At 36.6% G+C, this 22,648-nt stretch overlaps 1 protein-coding gene across 2 annotated transcripts in view; it reads left to right on the forward strand.

The window, feature by feature from the left end:
• Cwf19l2 (CWF19 like cell cycle control factor 2) overlaps positions 1-22,648 on the forward strand; it is a 102,523-nt gene that overhangs the window by 27,843 nt on the left and 52,032 nt on the right. For both annotated transcript variants that reach the window (XR_013052591.1, XM_006992011.4), the window contains exons 9-12: positions 6,881-6,974; positions 8,889-8,981; positions 15,043-15,156; positions 17,361-17,498. Coding sequence is in view for 1 of the 2 variants with exons in the window: in XM_006992011.4 (XP_006992073.1) it covers positions 6,881-6,974; positions 8,889-8,981; positions 15,043-15,156; positions 17,361-17,498 (439 nt within the window). In the remaining variant the exon portion in view is untranslated. The remainder of the gene's footprint in view (positions 1-6,880; positions 6,975-8,888; positions 8,982-15,042; positions 15,157-17,360; positions 17,499-22,648) is intronic.

Here is a 22,648-nt window from a genome sequence, read left to right on the forward strand (position 1 = left end):
TTTAAGGTCTCTTTCTTCTGTTTCTTCTATGTTGTGATGTTGAGGTCTTGCTGTGGTAGAACCACTAGATTCTGGTGATGCCATATTGCTCTTTATTTTGTTGTATTTTTGCACTGCCATCTACTCATCTCTTTTTCCAAGAGGTACCTGTGTCTGAGTGAGATGCTCTTGGTCCAATTTATACTTGCTGTGTCTGTGTCTCAGGGTGCCAATCTGGGTCCAATCTTAGCTCTTGGTCTAATTAGAGCTGGTGGATTCTGTGTCTCGGGGCTGCTTTTGGTCCAATCCAGGCTGTCTGGTTCTGTGTCTCAGGGAGCCATTCTTGGTTCAATGAGAGCTCTTGGTCCAATGAGAGCTGGTTGGATTCTGTGTCTCAGGAAGATACTGGGATTGCAGGTGGGGTGGGCGAGTTTGGAGTAGGGCGTGGGTCTTGTAGATTGCAGGGTCCTTTGGGGTGTTTTGGTGGGGGAGCCTGCGCGCAGAGTTCTCCCTGCCGGCCATCAAATGGGGCAGCCCAGTTCAGTGCTTTTTAATATGTGATTCCCTAAAACATGGTTTCTCTCTCAGCCTGTATAAGGGTGAACAAAGAGTTTGGTAGCTTCAATAATATTAATAATGGTACAATAATTTAGTAGTTATGCACTTGACAATATTGAGGCATCCTCTCAATTTGTTAGGATTCTGTTACTGGTTCTAACTTGTTTTTGCCCTTCAATTTTGGTGAAACTCTGAAACAAACTTACTCCAAAAATTGATTAGGCCATACACACATTTTATCACACATAAATGAACCTTGGATACTAAAAGATTAGGAACAGACTAATTATTTCAATGACTCAAATTTGGGAAATAATGTCTGGAATTGTGGTGTATGGAATAGATTAACAGTAAGGAATGCTATGTTTGCATGGGAGGTGTCTCTTGATGCTTGTTAGGTAACTTATGCATTCTGCCATTCATCTTACATTCACTGGATGGTTTTAGTTCCTAGATAAGGTGGTATGAAAATAATTTCATCATAGGATGTCTTTGAGAATTTGCATATGAAAGGCAGTTAAGTATGTACCTATACCAATATGGTACCATAACACTTACAAGAATAGGTGTAAATACTTACAGTTGCAATCGGTACACACAATATTAGGGCCTTACGGTCCAGGGAAGGTGTAAAGTCCTTGTGAAAGTAAGCCTATTAGTTAGTGAGAAAAGGCAACCACTGCTGAGGAGAAAACTGAAGTTAGGAGATAGCATCATATAACTTAGTGTTTACACAAAGCATCTTCCAGAGAATGCTGCAGTAGCTCTCAAGAGAAGGCTCTATCTTTCTAGTCTTTGTGTCTCTGAACCTTAAGAGTACTTAGCATATAGTAGCCTTTTAGTAATTAGGTGAATATACTTAAGTGAAAGGGCTATGGGAAGAGGTCTTGAAACCACTGTACCTTGCAAGTAGCTTCAAAACTCATATTTCAGTTGGACTGCATTTTATAAATAGTAAGAAGGAAATATTGCAAGGGTTCTTTAAGGACTGATTTTACACTTCAAAACATTCTGTAAGTATGAAGGTTAGATCGGAAAATGGAATAAATTAAAGGTAAATGTGCTGGTCAGGATGCTGTACTGAGAGACAAGAAGTCTTGTCCTAGAGAAGTGGGTGTAGAAGAAAGGTAGCATTTGATTGAGAGTTTGGGATTCATAATATATATAATTTACAACTTGAAGTTATTTCTTTGGTTCCTTAGAAGGATTTGTAAACTTGTCTATGCATTGCTCTAGATGTTTCTCTTAACCTTTTTTGAAGAGATTTTATCATTAGACTTTAAGTACAAGGAATGTATTACTGGTTGGAAAATTCTGGGATTTAGTAATTAGCTGTCAGTGACAAAGGCATGTGTAATTATGAAGCACTAGGGTAGGTACTTTGCTTGGAATATTGCATTCCTGCAATTGCTGTAATTTTATACATTTCTGCATTTTATTCTGGCAGTGTGAGCCTTGAAATTAATCACTTTCTTTTCAATTAAGATCTATACTTTTTTATTGTATGTATGTGTCTGTGTTCCTGAAGAGTTTATGTATGTGCACCATCTATGTACAGGTGCCTGCAGAAGTCAGAAGAGGGTGTCAGATGCCCTGGATTTGGAGTTATGGGCCTTTGTGAGCCACCATGTGGGTTCTGGGAACTGAATTTAGTTATTGTGCAAGGAACAAAGAGCTCAGTGACATTAACTACTGAGCCACCTCTCTCCGCCCTCCTTTTTTCTAGTCTGGCTATTGGCAGTGTAGATTTGGACCCATGTCAGTATGACTGGGAAATCCCTTTTCTCAAAACACTTAGGACTTTCATTCTTTTCAAGAAAGGAAGAAGCAAGTTATATTATAAAGATGTGACTGCTAGTGCATGAATTGCTTATAGTAGAAAGTCAGGATTGATTGGTTGTTTTCAGTTGTTCCTTTTATTTATTGAAATGAGCATGAGTCTATTCTACATTGACATTTGAGATGTAGTTATCTCTTTCCTTAGGGGGAGGGTACTGAAAACAAAGTAGGTCCAGCTTTTATTGTTTTCTCCCAGGGTCCGTGGAAGAGTCTAACAACCAGCTGAGGATTCTAATCTGAGGGATATCAAATGAATTTAAGCACACTGAGTTCTTTAGTTCATTCACTTTATTCTTCTAAATTCAATTCTATCTACACAGTTTCTTTTCTGTTCTCACACCGAGCTCCTCTCTGTCGCTTTTTCTTCTGTCTCATCATTCTCTCTAGTTCTTACCATCTCTGTCCTCATCTTTGTTCTTCTAAATCAATTCCCCCCAAGTGTTGTGGGGGAACCAGTATATATACACAAGCAGTAATTCTTTGGCAAAGCAATGCTAGGCTTGAAGTTTTCAGGGTTCCAGTAAGAGGTGATAAGGAGCCACACATAAAGCAATAATTGTCAGCTTCCAGTTACAACGCAGAAAGGGGGAATGACTAAAGGGGAGTTTTCTGGTAGGGTTAACTAAAGGCTAAGATCAATTAGGGAATGCTAAAAAGTAATTTATGTGATCAAACTCATCTAGAAGTGGCTAGGTAGAATGTTAGTGGTCAATAAGTAACTAGAAAAGCAAAATTGTCTTTAGCGGCACACACACAACCCCTCTCCCCCCCCCAACCCCCCACCCCCAGGAGTAAGATCTGAGGATAAAATCTAGGAATAGCACCTGGCTGAGGAGGAATTGAAGCGAAGCATGGCACCTATTACCTTCCTGGCCTTGTCAGAAGTCTTCTTTGGTCATTGGGAAATGACTGTCTTAACTCAGTAACTACCAAGTAACTAAAATATCTTCCCAGGAATGTGAGCAGTAAATCTCTTAAGTTAGGATCTTATATAAATAACCCAGGGTTGAGGATTTAATTGCTAGTGGTTATTTTCTCTATCTATGGGTGAGATGAGATAATGTTTATCTGCATTTGTCCTTGGATAAAAAGGTATCTTAGCTGAAATACTTTTGTCTGACCCTGGCCAGATTTATGTTAATGAAAAATAAACACAGCTGGGGACAGTTATCTAATAACCCCAAAAGTATAGGGAAAATTGTGCCCAAGATTGAGACGCAATCATGAGATTACATGTATACATAACAGTACCAACCCACAAATAAGTAAACAGTTATGATATTCTCCTAATCATATGCATACCGTGCCCCACTGTTTGTTTTAATTGCCTTTTAAAATAGAGACTCAAAAGAACGTACAGGGAAGGAAAAATTCCTCCCTAATGATTGATTGCTTTACTTCTAATATTTATACTTAATTTAAGCTCTAGAATTTTACTCTTTGTGTTCACCTAGTATAAAACAAATTGGTTTCTATAGTAAAAGATAATGTAATGCCTTTAAAAACAAAACTCAAATGGTGTCTGTTAAATTGTCTTTTTTATGACAGAGAAATTTGATATATTTTTTTTAATTCCATTCATGGTCATTAGCTTATGCTCACTCTGTCTCTGTCTCTCTGTCTCTCATTCTCTTTCTCAGAGGTTGTTTGTGTTTTGTTATTCTTTGTTCAGAAGCTATGTAAGCAAAATAATAGCTTAATTTCAATGAAGTATGATAAAACCTTGGAATCCAGGAAACTAGTAAAAGAAAGGTATGGGGTTTTTTTAGTAGCATGTATCCATTGTGCAAAAAAGATAGGTTTCACTGTGACATTTTCATAAATCTGGATCTGCCCATGTTCACTAGATAGATCCTTTCTACTTGGCACTCTGATGGTTCTGAAGATACGCTTTGCCTTACCTTTTCTTGGTTGCTCCCCTTGGGGAATATTTAAAAGCATTGTGAGGTGTAATTGACGTGTGATAAACTGCTGTACATAACTTATAAATTTTGGAATATGTGTATCTTGTGAAATATGGCTTCTGCAAGTTTTCTGGTGTGTTCAGGATTAGTATAGTAATTGTATAGTAATGTGTTGTATAGTAATTGGTCTCATATTAACATAGATACTTCAACTTTCCTTTGACTATTGTTGACACAGTGTATCTTTCCTCCTTTTACGTATAACACATTTATCTTTATATTTACAGAACTTTTTTGTTAATTAAAAAATCCATAGGTAACATCTGATTTTTAATACAAGTATTTAGATAATGTTAATGGTATATAGGCTGAGTATCCCTTATCTCAGATGTTTGGAGCCTTTTTTAGTATTTTGGATTTTTATTTATTTTACTTTGAAGTATTTACACCTGCATACGTATCATAAAATACCTTGGGAAATCCGTGTCTGTACATGAAATATATTTTGTCCCATAAGTACTTGATACATATGTTTGTGTGTGTGTGTGTGTGTGTGTGTGTGTGTGTGTGTTTGTATCTTGAAAGTAATTTTATATACTTTCAATAAACCTGTATTTTGAGTATGATTATGTTATGAGATCAAGTGTATGATATTAATACTAAAAATCTTCAGATCTTTTTCAAGTCATTTTCAAATATCATATGCTTTGGTGGGTGGGATGCTGGATTACATTAAAAATTCTTCTATTTTTCTTTCTTTTTTTTTTCTGTTGTCCCATTTATCTGCACACTTCAACTTCCTTGAGCTACTTCTTCATTTTCAATAAAGTTGGGGAATTTGACCCTTTATTGTTTATTTCCCTTCCCTTCTTTGAAAGACTCCCCATATGATAGAGAACTTGAGGTTACACAGCAGCCTTCTGATGCTCTTTTTAATTTTTTTTGTTTCATTTGGTTTAGTGCACTGATCCTTTAGTAATCTGATTTTTTAAAAATCTTATTCAGTCTGTTGTTTTTAATCTCTAAGTTGTGGTTTTCCTGAGTAGAAGTTCAATTTACATCTTTTTTTGTTGTGTCTTTAGGGATAAGGTCTTAGACACAGGCCAGGCTGGCCTTGAACACTCTATCATCTTACCTTATCCTTCTGACTTTAGGTGTGCACCACCAACCCTGGCTAAAGTAACTTTTCATTAGCTTTATTATTTCTTTTTGAACAGATGGGATACATTTATCCTAATAACTAAATATGCTTATTTATTTCTTATGTCTGTGTCAGTTCTGGATGGTCTTTTATTGATAGAATTTTCTTCTAAATATGAGTTATACTTTTCTACTTACATATCTGATAATATTTGAATACTAGATATAATGATATTTATTTGTTGAATGCTACATTTCTCCTAATTTTTATTGGCATGTGTTTAACATGAATTCATCAGTTTCATAAGAACATTTTCATTCAAATGTGTCATGTATTTAAGTATTCTTGCATTTTGTTTTGGAATGTAATTAATGGGAAACCATTTGCTACTTTTGACTCTTAATTTTAACATTTTTTTTTTTAAATCTTGGTTCTGAGTAGCATTTTAGTGTATATAACATATTATTTCCTATGCATTCTACTCAGTGTTTTCTCACTTATGCAACTTTGCTAATGGAACCAGACATTATTACCAGTATTCCTCATAACATTTCTTTAACCATGTAGGAGAGTTGTTTCTCTGACTACAGGTATTTCTTCACTGAATATTCCAGGGCAGCCCTGAGAGAATTCTCTCATAGTATAGCTTTCTCTTGTCAGTCTGTACCATGAACTAGGACTACTTTGGACTTGTGAAACTGTTACTATTCTTTGCTCAGGACTCCTTCAGACTCTTGTTCTGTAGTCTTGACTCCTAAGACTCTTAAGGTAGTTAAGCTAGGGTTATCTGACATTGGCTGAAATTTTCTCTTATGTGAGGTTTCTCTGACTTTGGCACATGATCTCAATTTTAAATTGTTTTTGTTTCTACTTAATTATGGACCAACTTTACAAAAGCACACATGAATGTGGCTAAATATCATCCCAAGATTGTAGTTCTAAGATGATCAATAATTCATCATATTGAATACAAAATTTCTTAAGCTATAGAAAATTGGGTCTGACATTATTATTAGGACTTTTGTTTGTTTCCTTTTTGAAATGAATATATTTTGTTTCTGAGACAAGGTCTCTCAATGTAGCCCAGACTGGCCTAAAATTCATCATGCTCAAGCTGGCTTTTAACTTATGACAGCTTCCAACTTTGGTTCACTGAGTGTTGGGATTACAGGTGTGCACCAGTACATTGGCTAGGTATTTAAAAAATGAAGATGTTAATTTGTATATTATTTATCTTAAAATTAACAGTACTCTCTTCAGTTATTATTGTAACTGTAATAGGCCATCCCTATCTTTGTAACAGAATCTTGAAATATAATTTACCCTAGAATGCTGAACTTAATTCTTATGTGTTAGAATTGTGATCTGCTATTGGTGCTAAATGCTTTTCTGAGGTCAGTTAAGATAATGCATTATTTTTATTTATGACATATGCTCTTCTCTTGTCCTGTTTCACCAGTTGTTCAGAGGCAGAGTCCACCTGTATCTTGAATATTGATGAAAAGAACAAGTTGGGTGCCAAGATTATCAAGGCAGAGATGATGGGAAATATGGTAAGACCCCTGTGTGTTTTACACTTGGAAAAGAATGAAATGTTTAACCTTCACAGATATTTTTAGAAGCTTTAGCCATTTAGATGTGGTATCCTTTAAAGAAAATAGTTACTGCTTATTAATTCCTTAAAGAAATTCTTGAGAATTTCTAGAAACAGTACTCTTGTGGTTTCTCTACTGGAGAAATATATATTATCTCTCATTTATTAGATTTCTGAAATTTATGAAAAAATTTTTATTTTTAAGCACTTTTCTATTTTATTCTTGCATTTCTAACACCTGGTACATAATTGGATGAGTTAAAGATGTCTTTGTTTCATTCCATTTTAACTTAATACGAATGCTTATTAATATCTTTTTGTAAAGATTTAATTTTCTTTAATTTAGTGTGTGTGTGTGTGTGTGTGTGTGTGTGTGTGTGTGTGTGTGTGTGTGTGTTCATGTATACTAGGATGCCCACTGAGGCCAGAAAAAGGTTTTGGCTCCTCTGGAGCTATGGAGTTAGAGGTGGTTGTTTAGTGGGTATTGAAGTCTGGTCCTTTATTAGAATAGCAAACACTCTTAACCACTAAGCTATCTACAGCCCAACAGTGTTTATTACTTTCTTAAAATGAAACTTAAGAACCTAAAACCTTGTGGCAAGTGCAAGGGCTCAGTAGGTAAAAGAGTTTGTCACAAAGACTAATGCCTGAGTTTCATCTATGCAACCCATATAGTAGAACCTATTACTGTAAGTTGTTCTCTGACCTCCACACATATGTTGTGGTTCATCTCAATAATAAATTTAAATTGTTTTAAAAAGAAACCAAAAAAAGTTTATGAGTTAAGACCAATTTGCCTAAAATTAAATAGAAATAGGGTTAATTTGGTATGACCTCATCCATATATTCTTTTATCACATATATATATATATATATATATATATATATATATATATATATATATATATAATATACCATTATACTAATTTGTGTTAGTATTGATATGGCAGATAGCAAAGACATAAATCCTTCTGTGTGCCAGTATAGTAAATTAATTAGCTGAACTATACGTGGGCTTGTTTTAAATTTAAGTGTTGTTTAAATATTCTGTTGTGGTGTACTATCAGTGCTCTAGAGTACAAGAGGCAGCTAAGGAAGACCATTTTGTTCTTGTCGTGTTATAGACTGTGTATATGCCCTCCGTTTCTTTGAACATAGTTTTGCTAATCAGTGAAATATATCTCAACCCAGAAATCAGTAAGAGAGATAAATTAACTAATAAATAATTATAATAAAAAAAGTGAAATTTAATATTTCAAAGTACAGAGGAATCAGTGAAAATAGTGGAGTGGTTGCCTAGTAGATTAACTTACGTTAAAAACTTACATTGAAAAAGATGTTCTGTTTTTCATGGAAACATGGATGATTAGCATGTTATTTTTTGTCTTTGAAATAACTTATCATTTTGTGGTTTATTGCTCGTTTTATATAAATTCACAGAGTTCTTAGAATAGTGAAATATATTTAGAGTTTTTGTGCAAATTTCTCATCAGAAATGAAGAAAATACAATTTTTTTTTGTCTTGTGATTGCTCCCTATAATAAATAACTGAAGATTTTAGTATTGCAAGTTTGTAATACCTAAGAAATTGCAGAAGTGTAATTCTTGATGCTATGTACTTTTTTCATTTTCTTGCCTGTCCCAACTTATAGTTTCTTGAAATTATTCGCCTCAAAATCATAAAGAAATTATCTCAGTACTCGAGATATTTATAACTGAACAATGCTCCTTAAAATTATTGTCAGTTGTGTATTGAAGTTAGCTGTTGGCTGTAGGGCTTTTTGTTAAGCTTTTTTCTGTTTTATAACTTTGAAATATTCTGTAATGAGGAATTTAACATCACAGCTTCCCTATTTAACTTTTCCCTTTGTAGGAATTAGCTGAACAACTTAAAGCCCAACTTAAAGAGGCAAATAAATTTAAAGAAACCATAACAGAGATATCAGCAAAAAGATTCAGAGTAGAGGTAAGTAGTAAAAGTTTGCTTGAATGCATATTATTTCTTAGTTTAATATTATTATACTGTAGTAGTGATATTGTAATTCTAGATGGCTATGTGTAAATTTCACTAACATTCCCTGATGAAAGCCTCATCCTCAGGCCAAGGAAATCTGCTTTTATTCTAAATTCTTTAATACTTTAATTCTTAACTTCTTTTTCTATAAAAGAATAAGAGACTTGAATTAGACATTCATTTCAGATAAGTGTAGATGAACAGTTGTATTAAATAAGAAACACAGAGCCAATTGCAGATTTAAGTCTCAGCTCTCAGCTACTGCTCTGACCTCTTGGGCTTTTAACTCTGCAATTGGCTCTGTGTTTCTTATTTAATAAGACTGTTCATCTACAGAAAAGACAAATGATTTTGTCTGTGGTCTGTTCATCTATATAGTATAGAATGAAACATGTAAAAATACTTACCTATATAGAACTTTTATTTGAGTAGAGATGGAGGGACAATGGAAACCAAGTGATGGTGCACATCAGAAGGTTATACATCCTATGCTAGAAGAATGGGAAAGAGTTTTATGCACCTGTTGGGTGACTGGATTAAGAGGTGCATTTTTTTTTTCTGGGAAATACTGACCTTTCTTACTGTAAAATTGATAATACATTTTTGGGATAATGGTATTTGCTTCTAGATTTTAGATTCCAGTGGGAAATGTTCATCTCTGGCTATATCATCATGTTGACTTTATAACTTAATAAGTGTTTTATTTTCTCCTTCCTTAAAATAAGAAATCACAGTTTTTGCCAGCTATAAGGCTGTTTTATAGATAATGAATGGATAGAACTAAAGCATTTTGAGATTTGTTTATAAGAATATTCATATAAAATATTTGTAATGAAACATTTGGTTTCAGTGTTTATAAAATCAAAAGCTGTGCAGATTGAACTGTGATTATTGGGAATAATTTAAAACTCTGGAATATTTGGCATTCTTAGTAAATGAAAAGCTTTTATAAATCCTTTCTATTTATACCAGAAAATGTGTTTGCTTTCTTTGGTGAAAAAAATAGTAAATTACATGGGTGTTAAGAATGATTTGACTATTTTCCCTTTTAATTTCTTGAGACAAGGTCTCTCTACTCTGTAACTCTGGTCCTGGAACTCACTAGATCAGCTGGCTTGGAATTCAGCAGAGATCTACCTGCTTCTGCCTCTCAAGTGCTAGAATTAAAAATGTTTGCCACCATGCCAGGTTTTCTTTTCCCCCTCTCTTTTCTCTGTAGAATGGACCTCTCTGTTGTTTCATAAAGTGAATTGGTTTCAGGTCTTATGGACTGACAGCATCATGGAAATGAAAGTGGACAGAGTGACAACCAAGGGGAGGAAGTGGGTTAATTTTGAGAGCATATCAATCAGTTTGAGGCCCTGGCTTGTTAATTCCATTTATCAAGCATTTATTGAGGACTCTGTGTTGTTTGACAGTGTACTAAGTCTTATATATACTTAAAATGCTTACTTTTTCTTGGACTGAAAAGGTGGCTAAGACAGAAAATCACAAGTAGTCTAATAATAATTTTTTTAATGACTTGTGATTTAGCAATGTGAATATTCTTAAAATTGCTTGGGAACGAGTGCTAGCTATGATTACATTCTTGATTTTCTTATTGAAGAAGAAAGTAACTTTTTCTGTGAAATGGAGGTAAAGTGTATACAGTTAATTTATCAGAATTATAAAGAGTTAGAAAAGAAATACAGGGCCAGAAGTTGAAGGCCTTGCAGGTGCCTGGCTGTAGACGAATTTCTAAGCGGTCTTATTAAACAAAAAACATAGAGCCAAATATAGGGGTGCAAGCTTTAGAGATCAGGGAAATAGAAATAGCCACCAGCTAACCTTACCTCACCTCGCCCGCAGCTTCCAAAGTGCTACTTCCTGTCTACCAGCATCTTTATTGCCTTGCTGTTCTGCCCTCTCATTGGCTCTTAGCCCAGGTACCACAATTCCTTGTGATTTCCTTTCTGTACAGACCTCCAGATCTCTGTGGTTGGTACTGGGATTAAAGGCATGTGTCACCACACTAGTTTGGCCTTGAACACACAGAGACCCTGCCTGCCAATTGATCGGATTAAGAGTGTGTGCTACCACTGCTTGACTTGTGTGTTTACTTAAAATGGCTTGCTATTTCCTCTGATCTCTAGGCAAACTTTATTTATTAACATACCAATACAATATTACCACATTTCAGCACAAATAAAATATCACCACCATGTTTAGTACAGTGCCTCTAACCTTCTGTGCACAATTAAGGTTGTTTATAGATGCATAGTGTGTGTTTGTGTGTGTGTATGTGTGTGTGTGTGTGTGTGTGTGTGTATGTATGTATGTATGTGTATATGTTGTGTTCGTCTTAGACTGATAGTGTCATAAAATGTGATTCACATTATTGGAAAACGAAATAAAAAATATAGGAAATGGGGTTGGAGAGATGGCTTCATAGTTAATTACTATAGGTTTGGTTCCCAGTATGTGCCTGGCAGTTCACAAACATTTGTAACTCCTAATCCATGGGATCTGTATCTCTCTTCAACCCTCTTCAGGCACTAAGTTCACATGTGGTACACATGTATTCAGGCTAAGCATTCATGCATGTAAAATAAAAATACAAGAAAATACAAAATGTCTCAATTTTTAATTTAGGTTGAAGCAACATAAAATTCATGTGTGCTGGCTTCAAAGATCTATGAACACTCAGTTTCTAGATCTTTTATTGCATTGATAACATATTTCACACCTGGTCATTCTGAGCATCACCCTGTTTTGTGATACATGGTCTCTCAATTAAGTAAAGACTGGCACAATTAAATTTATGTTTAGCAGTAGAGTTTGTGGCAGTATTAGTGGCTATGAGGTTGGATTTCTGGGAAATCAATGAACCTTGGAATCACCAACATTTGATAGGTAGCTCTAAAATGTAGCAGAAAGTGAATCTGGCTTTCTTTATATTAATAATTCTTATGGGGAATAATTCTCAAATGAAGCTATAAATTTGAGGTCAGGGACTTTATTTCTTAGAAATATAGGCACTTAATTATTTGCTAATGCAGATACTTTAGTATTTGCTGGTTAAAGAAAGAAAGGCAGAAAAAGTTTCAAGGACATGGGAGATGGCTCAGTCATTAAAATACTTGAGATGGATCCCCAGAATCCATGTAATAAAACCTGATAATCCCAGTGCTAGAGCAGGAGACAGGCAGATCTCTGAACTTGTTACCTAGGCAGCCTAGCCTATATAGCAGATCCTAGACCAGTAAGAAATCCAGTGAAAAAGCAAACAAGCTATACAAACCGGATAGATGGTGGTCAAGGAAGCACATCCAAGGTCATCTTCTTGACTATATGTGTGTGTACACATACACACCAGTGTGCACCTCACATGCAAAACTCAAAAGAATTCAGGCTAGAGAATGTGATAAACATAATAAAAATACTTTCAAATCAAAGAATGTGGTTAATACAATTAACAATTGTTGGGTTTAGTAATTTGAAAGTCTTTAGTATTAGACTAGAGAGCAACTTTCACAGTGTGATGAAGTTAGAAGTTACATTACTGTGTTTTACCATCTTTTTGTTCTAGCTAGGGAACAAATAGAAAGGCTTAAAACATAGCATTTCATGAAGTAATTGAGGGAGAATAGTGACAGTGTCCATTAAATATTTGGAGAAAAATAAATTCTTATAAGAACAGTAATAAGTATATATTTTAGTTCTTCAACATAGGAGCTGCTAAATGTAATTGAAATTGATTTATATATTTAAATCTGATTTGAGAAGAAAATTGAAATGTGAATAATTTGATTGGCCTTGTTTCAAATTGATCTTCAATGAGTTCATTACCTAATGCTCCTTATTATTAACAATGACATACCACTTTCATCATAGAAAACTATTATTTTGTGTTATGTCAGGAATATATTTGGCTGCAATTTTTTTTTTTTTAGAAAAGATAGTATCTTTAAACCACGTGAAATGTAATAACCTTTGAAGAACCAGATGCATGAAAGACATTTGAAAGGTCTTAGGCAAAGGAAACGCTGATATCGTTGCAAAAGTTAAATTGAAAAATCGACTTTTGGTTATAATAGGGCAGTTGATTGTCTTGTTACAATCAAGTTTAAAGTGTAAGTTTCTGAAACACCAATTAAATATTCTGTCTACCCTATCAGAGATGGACATTCTCAGTCAATCCCTGGTAGACTATTGGTACTTTATTGTAGTGATATTTTATTTGTGCTCTAACAAATAAAACTTATCTGGTGATCAGAGGACAGAGCCAACCACTAGGTTAGACATAGAGGCCAGACAGTGGTGGCACACATGCCTTTAGCCCTTAATCCTATCACTCGGGAGGCAGAGATTCATCTGGATCTTTGTGAGTTCAAGGCCACACTGGGAACAGAGCCAGGCATGGTGGTACATCTTTAATCCCAGCACTTGAGATTTCATGCCTTTTCTTGGGAAGGACACAGGCCTTTAATCCCAGGAAGTGACATGCCTGGGTGGAGAATGGTATATAAGGCATGAGGAGACAGGAACTAAGCAGCAGTTCAACTGAGATCCTCAGGGGTGAGGACTCAGAGGCTTTCAGTCTGAGGATTTGTGGAAACAGAATTGGCTGAGGAGTTGTCGAGGTGAAGTTGACTGGGTTGTTCTGTTTTTCTGATGTTTTAGCTTTCACCTCAATATCTGGCTCTGGGTTTTCTGTTAATAAGACCATTGAGATTCCTGTTACACTTTATCAGCCTTTTTTTCCCAATGAGTTTTTATTGATTATTTGGAAATTTCACATAATGTACCCCAATCACACTTGCTTCTCAGTCCTCCTAGATCTACCCTCCCACCTTTGTGCCCACCCTAGGATGTAGGGGGAGAGAAAGAAAGAAACACATCAAGTTTAATTTGTGTTGCCCATATACTCATTGGAGCATAGTCAACTGGTACCAATGGCCAGCCCCTTAAAGAAAACTGAGTCCTTCCTCACCCTCAACCCCTACCAGAGGCCATCAACTGTGAAGAACTACACTTCATCATGTATTTCACAATTTTCTATTTAGTGGCTTCCTGTCTAGACTTTGGGGGGGGGGTGTTTCACAGAATTCCACCAATGTCTGTCATTCTCAACTGTGAGTCTGCAGTCATCTATATCACTGCAAAGGTAGTTTCCTCACTCTTTACATTCATAGACTTCCACAGGGTTTCTGGCAATAGACAGCATAGTATGCCACATCCACATGGCCTCTGGGGCAAACAGGCCCCTGGCAGAAACAAGGCCCATGGACATCAACATTACTTCCGGCAGCAGCACAGACCACTGATGTCAACATTGCCTCCAGTGGGACTAGACAACAAACATACACACAGCCTCTGCTGCAGCAGGAAACAAAGGTCCCAGGTTGCATCAGGGATCCCATGCTTCATCTTGGCCTCTGGAGGCAACATGAACCACAGACACGAATATGGCCTGCTGTGGCAGCACCACCATCTTTGTTCTCCTCCTTATCATCCTTTAATAGTATTTGGATGAAACTTTTTGAATTGGGACCAAGACATAGGCCTGGAATATTCGCCATGTGGGAGAAGAAGGTGGGGATATGGCAAGTGCAAAGTCAGCTTGGGATATGGAGAGAGATCAAGGCCACCGTGGGCAATTTAGTAAGACCGTATCTCAGAATCTTTAAAAAAAGGAAATAAGAGGGCTGGGATATAGCCCATTGGTGCGCTGCTTAGTATTATGCATGAGGCTTTAGGTTCAATCCCCATTAAGCCCAATTTAAAACAGTGACAGAACTATTTGAAGGTCGCTTCAGTAGTTGAATTATTAAAATACTGAAATGAACCTTTGGTCTCTCCCCTTCTTGTCTTTTTTTGTTATGGTCACTTTACATTGGGTAATAAAAATCCATGAGATTTAAAAGGCTCATAATTGTGTATGCAAACTAGAATCTTTTCTGTAATTTGTTGTTGTTAAGTGTGGATATTTAATATTATATGAATTTCAAATATTAACTAAACCTTTTCATAGCATGAGGATGAAGAAGTGATCCTTATTAGAACAGATGAATCTGGACGAATGTGGCCTGTGAACACCCCCGGAGAGACCCTGGATATGAAAGCAAAAAGAAGGAAGAGACAAAGAGTATGTGTAGCATACCCTTTCAATTACTAATTCACAATTGCTTTATTCTCTTTTGAGTTCCTTTTGCATTAGACTAGTTTTTTTTTTTTAAATGAAAACATTGGAAAATAACAAACTTTCACTTTTATTCTTTTTTTTTTTTTTTTTTTTTTTTTTTTTTTTTGTTTTTCGAGACAGGGTTTCTCTGCGTAGCTTTGCGCCTTTCCTGGAGCTCACTTGGTAGCCCAGGCTGGCCTCGAACTCACGGAGATCCGCCTGGCTCTGCCTCCCGAGTGCTGGGATTAAAGGCGTGCGCCACCACCGCCCGGCTCACTTTTATTCTTAATGGTATCTTTTTACCTTTTACAAATGGCAAAAAGTTGAACTGTTTCCTTTCCAGTGACTGAACATGGAAGGCTTACTGCAATTTTCATTTTAATGTGTATGTCTTTGACATTGTATTCAGTTTCTTTGCATATTTACCATATTGCACATAGAAAAGCTTGACCTGCTAGACCTGTTATCTTTGTAGACACCTAGTTTGAGGTCTGATGATAGGGTGTTCACGCACAGTAATGTCTTAATTACATAGGGGCTAAGAGCTTTTGAGCACCATATTTTCTTTTCCATCTTTCAGCTCTACTTTGAGTATGGACAGCTGGCAAAACCAACACTTTCACTTCTCCTAAGTTAGGTTTTTGTTTTAAATTTGGAGATCATGTAGATGATAACTGAATATACAAATAATTATTTGGGAATATTCTGTCAAATATTGGTGGTTTGCCTGTTGAATGCCTGTTACTCTATAGATACTAATTAATTCTTTCAATAAATAGAAATGAGATTGATACTCCTAATATAATGGGAGTTCTGGTGAAGCTGGAGAGAGATGGAGAAATATAAGATTTGAATATTTAAAATGGCAGAACTGACTAGCAGTCCATAAACACATTGTCAGATGCCATGGAAGCCCTTTTAAGTTGCACACTACTGAACGATTTAAACAAGTGATTAAAGTCGGAGACAGAGTCGTTTATTCGGGGTTTGCATTTTGAGCATAGGCCAAATATTAAGTCTGTAGAGTCAAGGAAATCATGTCAAATTAGGTTCAGGTTAGTGAAGAAATAATAGCAATGTTAGAATAGATGATAGGACACTGGTTTTAGGAATCTCAAAGAAGGTAGGGGATGGATTTTATTTGAATTCTGTAATGAGTGGTTGGACTAAGGAGACAATAAATAGCACCTTGTGATTCCTATGTGGATATGGAACCAACTGTGAAGAAAACCCAGGGCTGAATTATATGGCCTCAGAATACCAGCTTTGCTTTTAATAAAGCTGTTTGTAAGCCGGGCGGTGGTGGCGCACGCCTTTAATCCCAGCACTCGGGAGGCAGAGCCAGGCGGATCTCTGTGAGTTCGAGGCCAGCCTGGGCTACCAAGTGAGTTCCAGGAAAGGCACAAAGCTACACAGAGAAACCCTGTCTCGAAAAACCAAAAAAAAAAAAAAAAAAAAAAAAAAAAAAAAAAAAAGCTGTTTGTAGAACAGATTACTGGTTAGGAGTGTGTATTTTATCGTTCTGGCAACCAGAAGAACATTTCAAATTGGTGGCCTGGCCAACAAATGTATTCTTATCCAAATGACTGATAGGTTTAACATCTCAGTTTACAGTGATACTTTCTCATCTTATTCTCACATAGTAGAGAGCAGAAACAGAACAGGTGTTGTCCTGTCTTTATAGGATCCTAATCTTACAGGGGCTCTGCCTTTTTACCTGATTACCTCTCCAAAGTCCTGACTCCTGGTAACACATGAATTAGGGGAGAGATACAAACATTAGGTGCATAATAGTGGATGTTTACTTTTTTTTTTTTCTTTTTTTTCTTTTTTCCCAATACTTATTTCCTGCTTAAATAATGAATAATGGCAGTCTTCCTTCCACTGTGGTAAGGAGTTTTAAGTACATGAAGAGAGAGGGGCTAGGACAGTTAGTTGTGATAGTTGTAATCTTTGGCCAAACTTGACAATCAGCGAATGGGATGCTTCCTCCTGGGAAGGAAGAAAGGAAAGGGGAAGAAGTGGAAAGTGTTATTCTGACGGACATTCTTTCACCTGGAAGGGACGGTTGTGATATGTGGGATTTTTTTTTTTTAACTTATTACCAAATTTATGGATAATTCATTCAAAACATCTGCAGAGACTTCATTATGTTCACTTTGCTGTAGGTTTCAACCCATGCGGATAAAGAAAGGATCCGATACTTTCCTGATGATGATCATCTTAGTCTCAGTGATTTAGTCAAGAATGAGAAGATGGGAACAAATATTGATCAAAACAGACTTTTCATGAGAATGGCATCTAAGGTAAGAGAGTCCCAGCAAACCTTTGCATTTTGAGAAATTGTTTCATCGATCTAACAGTGATGTACACATTGAAGAGATCTGATCATCTATAATCTTAGTTTATTTCATTAAATTGAACTTTGTATATGGTACATCAGGAAAATATTAAGGCAAATATTATATGTGTTTTTTCCCAGTATTTTAATTGAAAAAAATGGCTGGGTGGTAGTGGTGCACGCCTTTAATTCCAGCACTTGGGAGGCAGAGGCAGGCGGATCTCTGAGTTCGAAGGCCAGCCTGGTCTACAGAGCGAGATCCAGGAAAGGCGCAAAACTACACAGAGAAACCCTGTCTCAAAAAACAAAACAAAACAAAACAAACAAACAAAAAAAAACCAACAACAACAACAAAAATTTTTTTTATAAAATATATTCTGATAAAAGTTTTCTTCTTTCATCTTCTCCCAGATCTTCCCTATCCCATCCATTCAACTCCATGCCCTGTCTCTTTCTCTCTAAAAATCAGACAAACCAGAGTAAAATAAAACAAACAAAAAAGAAACATGAGAAACCTGCCCACCCCTACACATACACACCCACCCTCCATAGAAACACAAAATCAAAAGCTCTAATAGACAAGTATAGATGCCACGGACTGGCCCACCGGGAGTACCACGACCATAGGAGAATCAGGGCTTGGGTAGTCAGGAAGGCAAGTATTCGGCGACTGACAGACAGACAACAAACACACTCAAAAGTGGTTTGAATCTGCTGCAATTTTACTTCTGCAAATCAGTAGTTTATATACAGAAAAGAAAACTATCAAGTCATACAGGGAACAACAAGAGCTTGGCAATAATTCAATTACATCATCTTTAAAAAACATCAAGCACACAGTTATTAATCGGCGCTAGACATATCCTTTCACTCACAAGAACTTTATGACCCAAAGAGCAGTCTATGTTTTTATAAACTTAGTACAGTCCCTATACTTGTGTAGGCTTCTTGCAGCTGTGTCCTTCATCTTTATCTCAGCTGCTCGCTAGTTTATTATTCATTTTTACTTTTCTGGTTCTCATGACCCATTTAGCCAATTTGGATGCTGCAGATCCTCCCTAAGTCTTTCTTTAGTTCTTTACCATATATCTCTTCTAATATAAAACCTTTTTGCCTGCTGGAATATGGACACTTGTACTTTTATACCTGTAAGGGGAAAGGGTTCTGTTCTAGTCCTTAAGTTTTTTATGCTGAACTTCCTCAACAGAGGGGCCCACCATCTGCCTCTTATGAGATAATGTTTTCTGCCATAAATCACTTTAGTTGGGATTCCTAGTGGGTGAGTGTTTATTCCCTAGAAGTGCCTGAACTATTATACTTTCCATTATCTAGCGGCTTGAGGCTTGAGGTCTTTAAGGAATAGTTCATTCTGCTATATCTAAATAAGGTCCATGTCCAGCTTCCCCTTTCCTTCACAGTTCACAACCCAAGCATTCATTAATTTGGCTGTGTTTTATAGATTAATTAGAACATTATCAGAAAAGCAGTTATACAGAACCCATAGCCCAGAGAGCTCATGATCTGTGAAGCACGTCTCCTTCGAGAAGGAGGCATAACACAGGCACTCTGCCAGGGACCTCCAGGGAGCTTAGTCCCATGGGACACGTATCTCCCGTCCGTTATTATTGACATAATTGTTCATGTCACACGGACGACACTGGAGTTGGTGTGGCATTTCCCGGTTTTTTGTTTTTAAGACGCAGTTCCAGCAGATCACGCTTTACTGTGTGTAGGGAACGTAGGATAATTTTAAAAAGACAAGGAAATAATAACAGAACCAAAAGAAAATAAGAATCAATACCCCAATGAATGGAAAGTATTGTGTCCAATCTAGAGGATTTAAGAGAGCGGACATCTGACTCAAGATCACGAGCTAAGGCATCAAAAGAGCCATCCTTAAGTTTTTTATGCTAAACTTCCTCAACAGAGGGGCCCACCATCTGCCTCTTATGAGATAATGTTTTCTGCCATAAATCACTTTAGTTGAGATTCCTATTGGGTGAATGTTTATTCCCTAGAAGTGCCTAAACTATTATCCTTTCTATTATCTAGCGGCTTGAGGCTTGAGGTCTTTAAGAGATAGTTCATTCTGCTATATCTAAATAAGGTCCATGTCCAGCTTCCCCTTTCCTCCACAGTTCACAACCCAATCATTCATTAATTTTGGCCAGTCATCCTTGTTCCACATCTAGTATCCTCCTATGAGTGAGTACATACCATATTTGTCTTTCTGGGTCTGGGTTACCTCACTCATGATGATTTTTTTCTAGATCCATCCATTTGCCTGCAAACCTCATGATGTCATTGTTTTTCTCTGCTGGGTAGTATTCCATTGTGTATATGTGCCACAATTTATTTATCCATTCTTCAGTTGAAGGGCATCTAGGTTGTTCTCAGGTTCTGGCTATTACAAACAGTGCTGATATGATCATAGCTGAGGAAGTGCTCTTGTGGTATGATTGAGCATTTCTTGGGTATATGCCTAGGAGTGGTATAGCTGGATCTTGGGGGAGATTGATTCCCAATTTTCTAAGAAAGCGCCATATTGATTTCCAAAATGGTTGTACAAGCTTGCATTCCCACCAGCAGTGGAGGAGAGTTCCCCGAGTTCCACATCCTCTCCAGCATAAAGTATCCTCAGTGTTTTTGATCTTAGCCATTCTGACATAAGGCGTAAGGTGGTATCTCAGAGTTGTTTTGATTTGCATTTCCCTGATAATTAGGGATGTTGAACAATTCCTTAAATGTCTTTCAGCCATTTGAGTTTCCTCTGCTGAGAATTCTCTGTTTAGTTCTATAGCCCATTTCTTAATTGGATTGTTGGTCGTTTTGATATCCAGTTTCTTGAGTTCCTTATATATTCTGGATATCAGTCCTCTGTCAGATGTGGGGTTGGTGAAGATCTTTTCCCATTCTGTAGGCTGTCGCTTTGCCTTGTTGACTGTATTCTTTGCTCTACAAAAGCTTCTCAGTTTCAAGAGGTCCCATTGACGGATTGATTCTCTCAGTGTCTGTGCTACTGGTGTCATATTTAGGCAGTGATCTCCTATGCCAGTGCGTTCAAGACTACTTCCTACTTTCTCCTCTAGCAGACTCAGAGTAGCTGGATTTATGTTGAGGTCCTTGATCCACTTGGACTTAAGTTTTGTGCACGGTGACAGACATGGATCTGTTTGCAGCCTTCTACACGTTGATATCCAGTCATGCCAGCACCATTTGTTGAAGATGTTTTTTTTTTTTTCCATTGTACACTTTTGGCTTCTTTGTCAAAAATTTTATGTTCATAGATGTGTGGGTTAATGTCCGGGTCTTCAATTCGATTCCATTGGTCCACATGTCGGTTTTTATGCCAGTACCAAGCTGTTTTTATTACTGTAGCTCTATAGTAGAGCTTGAAGTCAGGGATTGTGATGCCTCCAGAGGTTGTTTTATTGTACAGGATTCTTTTGGCTATCCTGGGTTTTTTGTTTTTCCATATGAAGTTGAGTATTATTCTTTCCAGGTCTGTGAAGAATTGTGTTGGTATTTTGATGGGGATTTGTATTGAATCTGTAGGTTGCTTTTGGTAAAATTTCCATTTTTACTATGTTGGTCCTGCCTATCCATGAGCATGGGAGATCTTTCCATTTTCTGACATATTCTTCAATTTCTTTTTTCAGGGACTTAAAGTTCTTGTCATATAGGTCCTTCACTTGCTTGGTTAGTGTTACCCCAAGGTATTTTATGTCATTTGTGGCTATTGTAAAGGGTGATGTATCTCTGATTTCCTTCTCAGCTTCTTTGTCCTTTGTATATAGGAGGGCTACTGATTATTTTGAGTTGATCTTGTATCCTGCTATGTTGCTAAAGGTGTTTACAAGCTTTATCAGTTCCTGGATGGAATCTTTGGAGTCACTCATGTATACTATCATGTCATCTGCAAATAGGGAAAGCTTGACTTCTTCCTTTCCAATTTGTATCCCCTTAATGTCCTTATGTTGTCTTATTTCTCTGGCTAGAACTTCAAGTACTATATTGAATAAGTATGGGGAAAGTGGACAGCCTTGCCTCGTTCCTGATTTTAGTGGAATTGCTTTGAGTTTCTCTCCATTTAATTTGATGTTTGGCTGTTGGCTTGCTGTAAATTGCCTTTATTATGTTTAGGTATATTCCCTGTATTCCTGATCACTCCAAGACTTTTATCATGAAGGGGTGTTGGATTTTGTCAAATGCCTTTTCTGCATCTAGTGAGATGATCATGTGGTTTTTTCCTTTGAGTTTGTTTATATGGTGTATTACACTGATGGACTTTTGTATGTTGAACCACCCTTGCATCCCTGGGATGAAGCCTACTTGATCATGGTGGATAATTGTTCTGATGTGTTCTTGGAGTCTGTTTGCCAGTATTTTATTGAGTATTTTTGCATCAATGTTCATGAGGGAGATCGGTCTGTAGTTCTCTTTCTTTGTTGTTTCCTTGTTTGGTTTGGGAATCAGGGTTATTGTAGCCTTATAGAAGGTGTTTGGTAATGTCCCTTCTGTTTCTATTATGGGGAACAATTTAGAGAGTATTGGTATTAACTCTTCTTTGAAGATCTGGTAGAATGCTGCACTGAAACCATCTGGTCCTGGGCTTTTCTGGTTGGGAGACTTTTAATGACTGTTTCTATTTCCTTAGGGGTTATTGGACTATTTAAATAGTTCATCTGGTCTTGATTTAACTTAGGTATGTGGTACCTATCCAGAAAATTGTCCATTTCTTTTAGGTTTTCCAGTTTTGTAGAGTAGAGGTTTTTGAAATATGACCTGATAATTCTCTGGATTTCCTCAATGTCTGTTGTTATATCCCCCTTTTCATTTCTGATTTTGTTGATTTGGATTCTCTCTCTGTCTTTTGGTTAGTTTGGATAAGGGCTTGTCTATCTTGTTGATTTTCTCAAAGAACCAACTCTTCTTTCATTAATTTTTCATATTATTCTCTTAGTTTCTATTTTATTAATTTCACCTCTCACTTTGATAATTTCCTGGCGTCTATTCTTCCTGGGAGACTTTGCTTCTTCTTGTCCTAGAGCTTTCAGGTGTGCTGTTAAGTCACTAGTGTGAGATTTCTCCAACTTCTTTATGTGGGCATTTAGT

This window comes from Peromyscus maniculatus, chromosome 7 (assembly GCF_049852395.1).
Source record: "Peromyscus maniculatus bairdii isolate BWxNUB_F1_BW_parent chromosome 7, HU_Pman_BW_mat_3.1, whole genome shotgun sequence".
NCBI classification, from domain to species: Eukaryota; Metazoa; Chordata; class Mammalia; order Rodentia; family Cricetidae; genus Peromyscus; species Peromyscus maniculatus.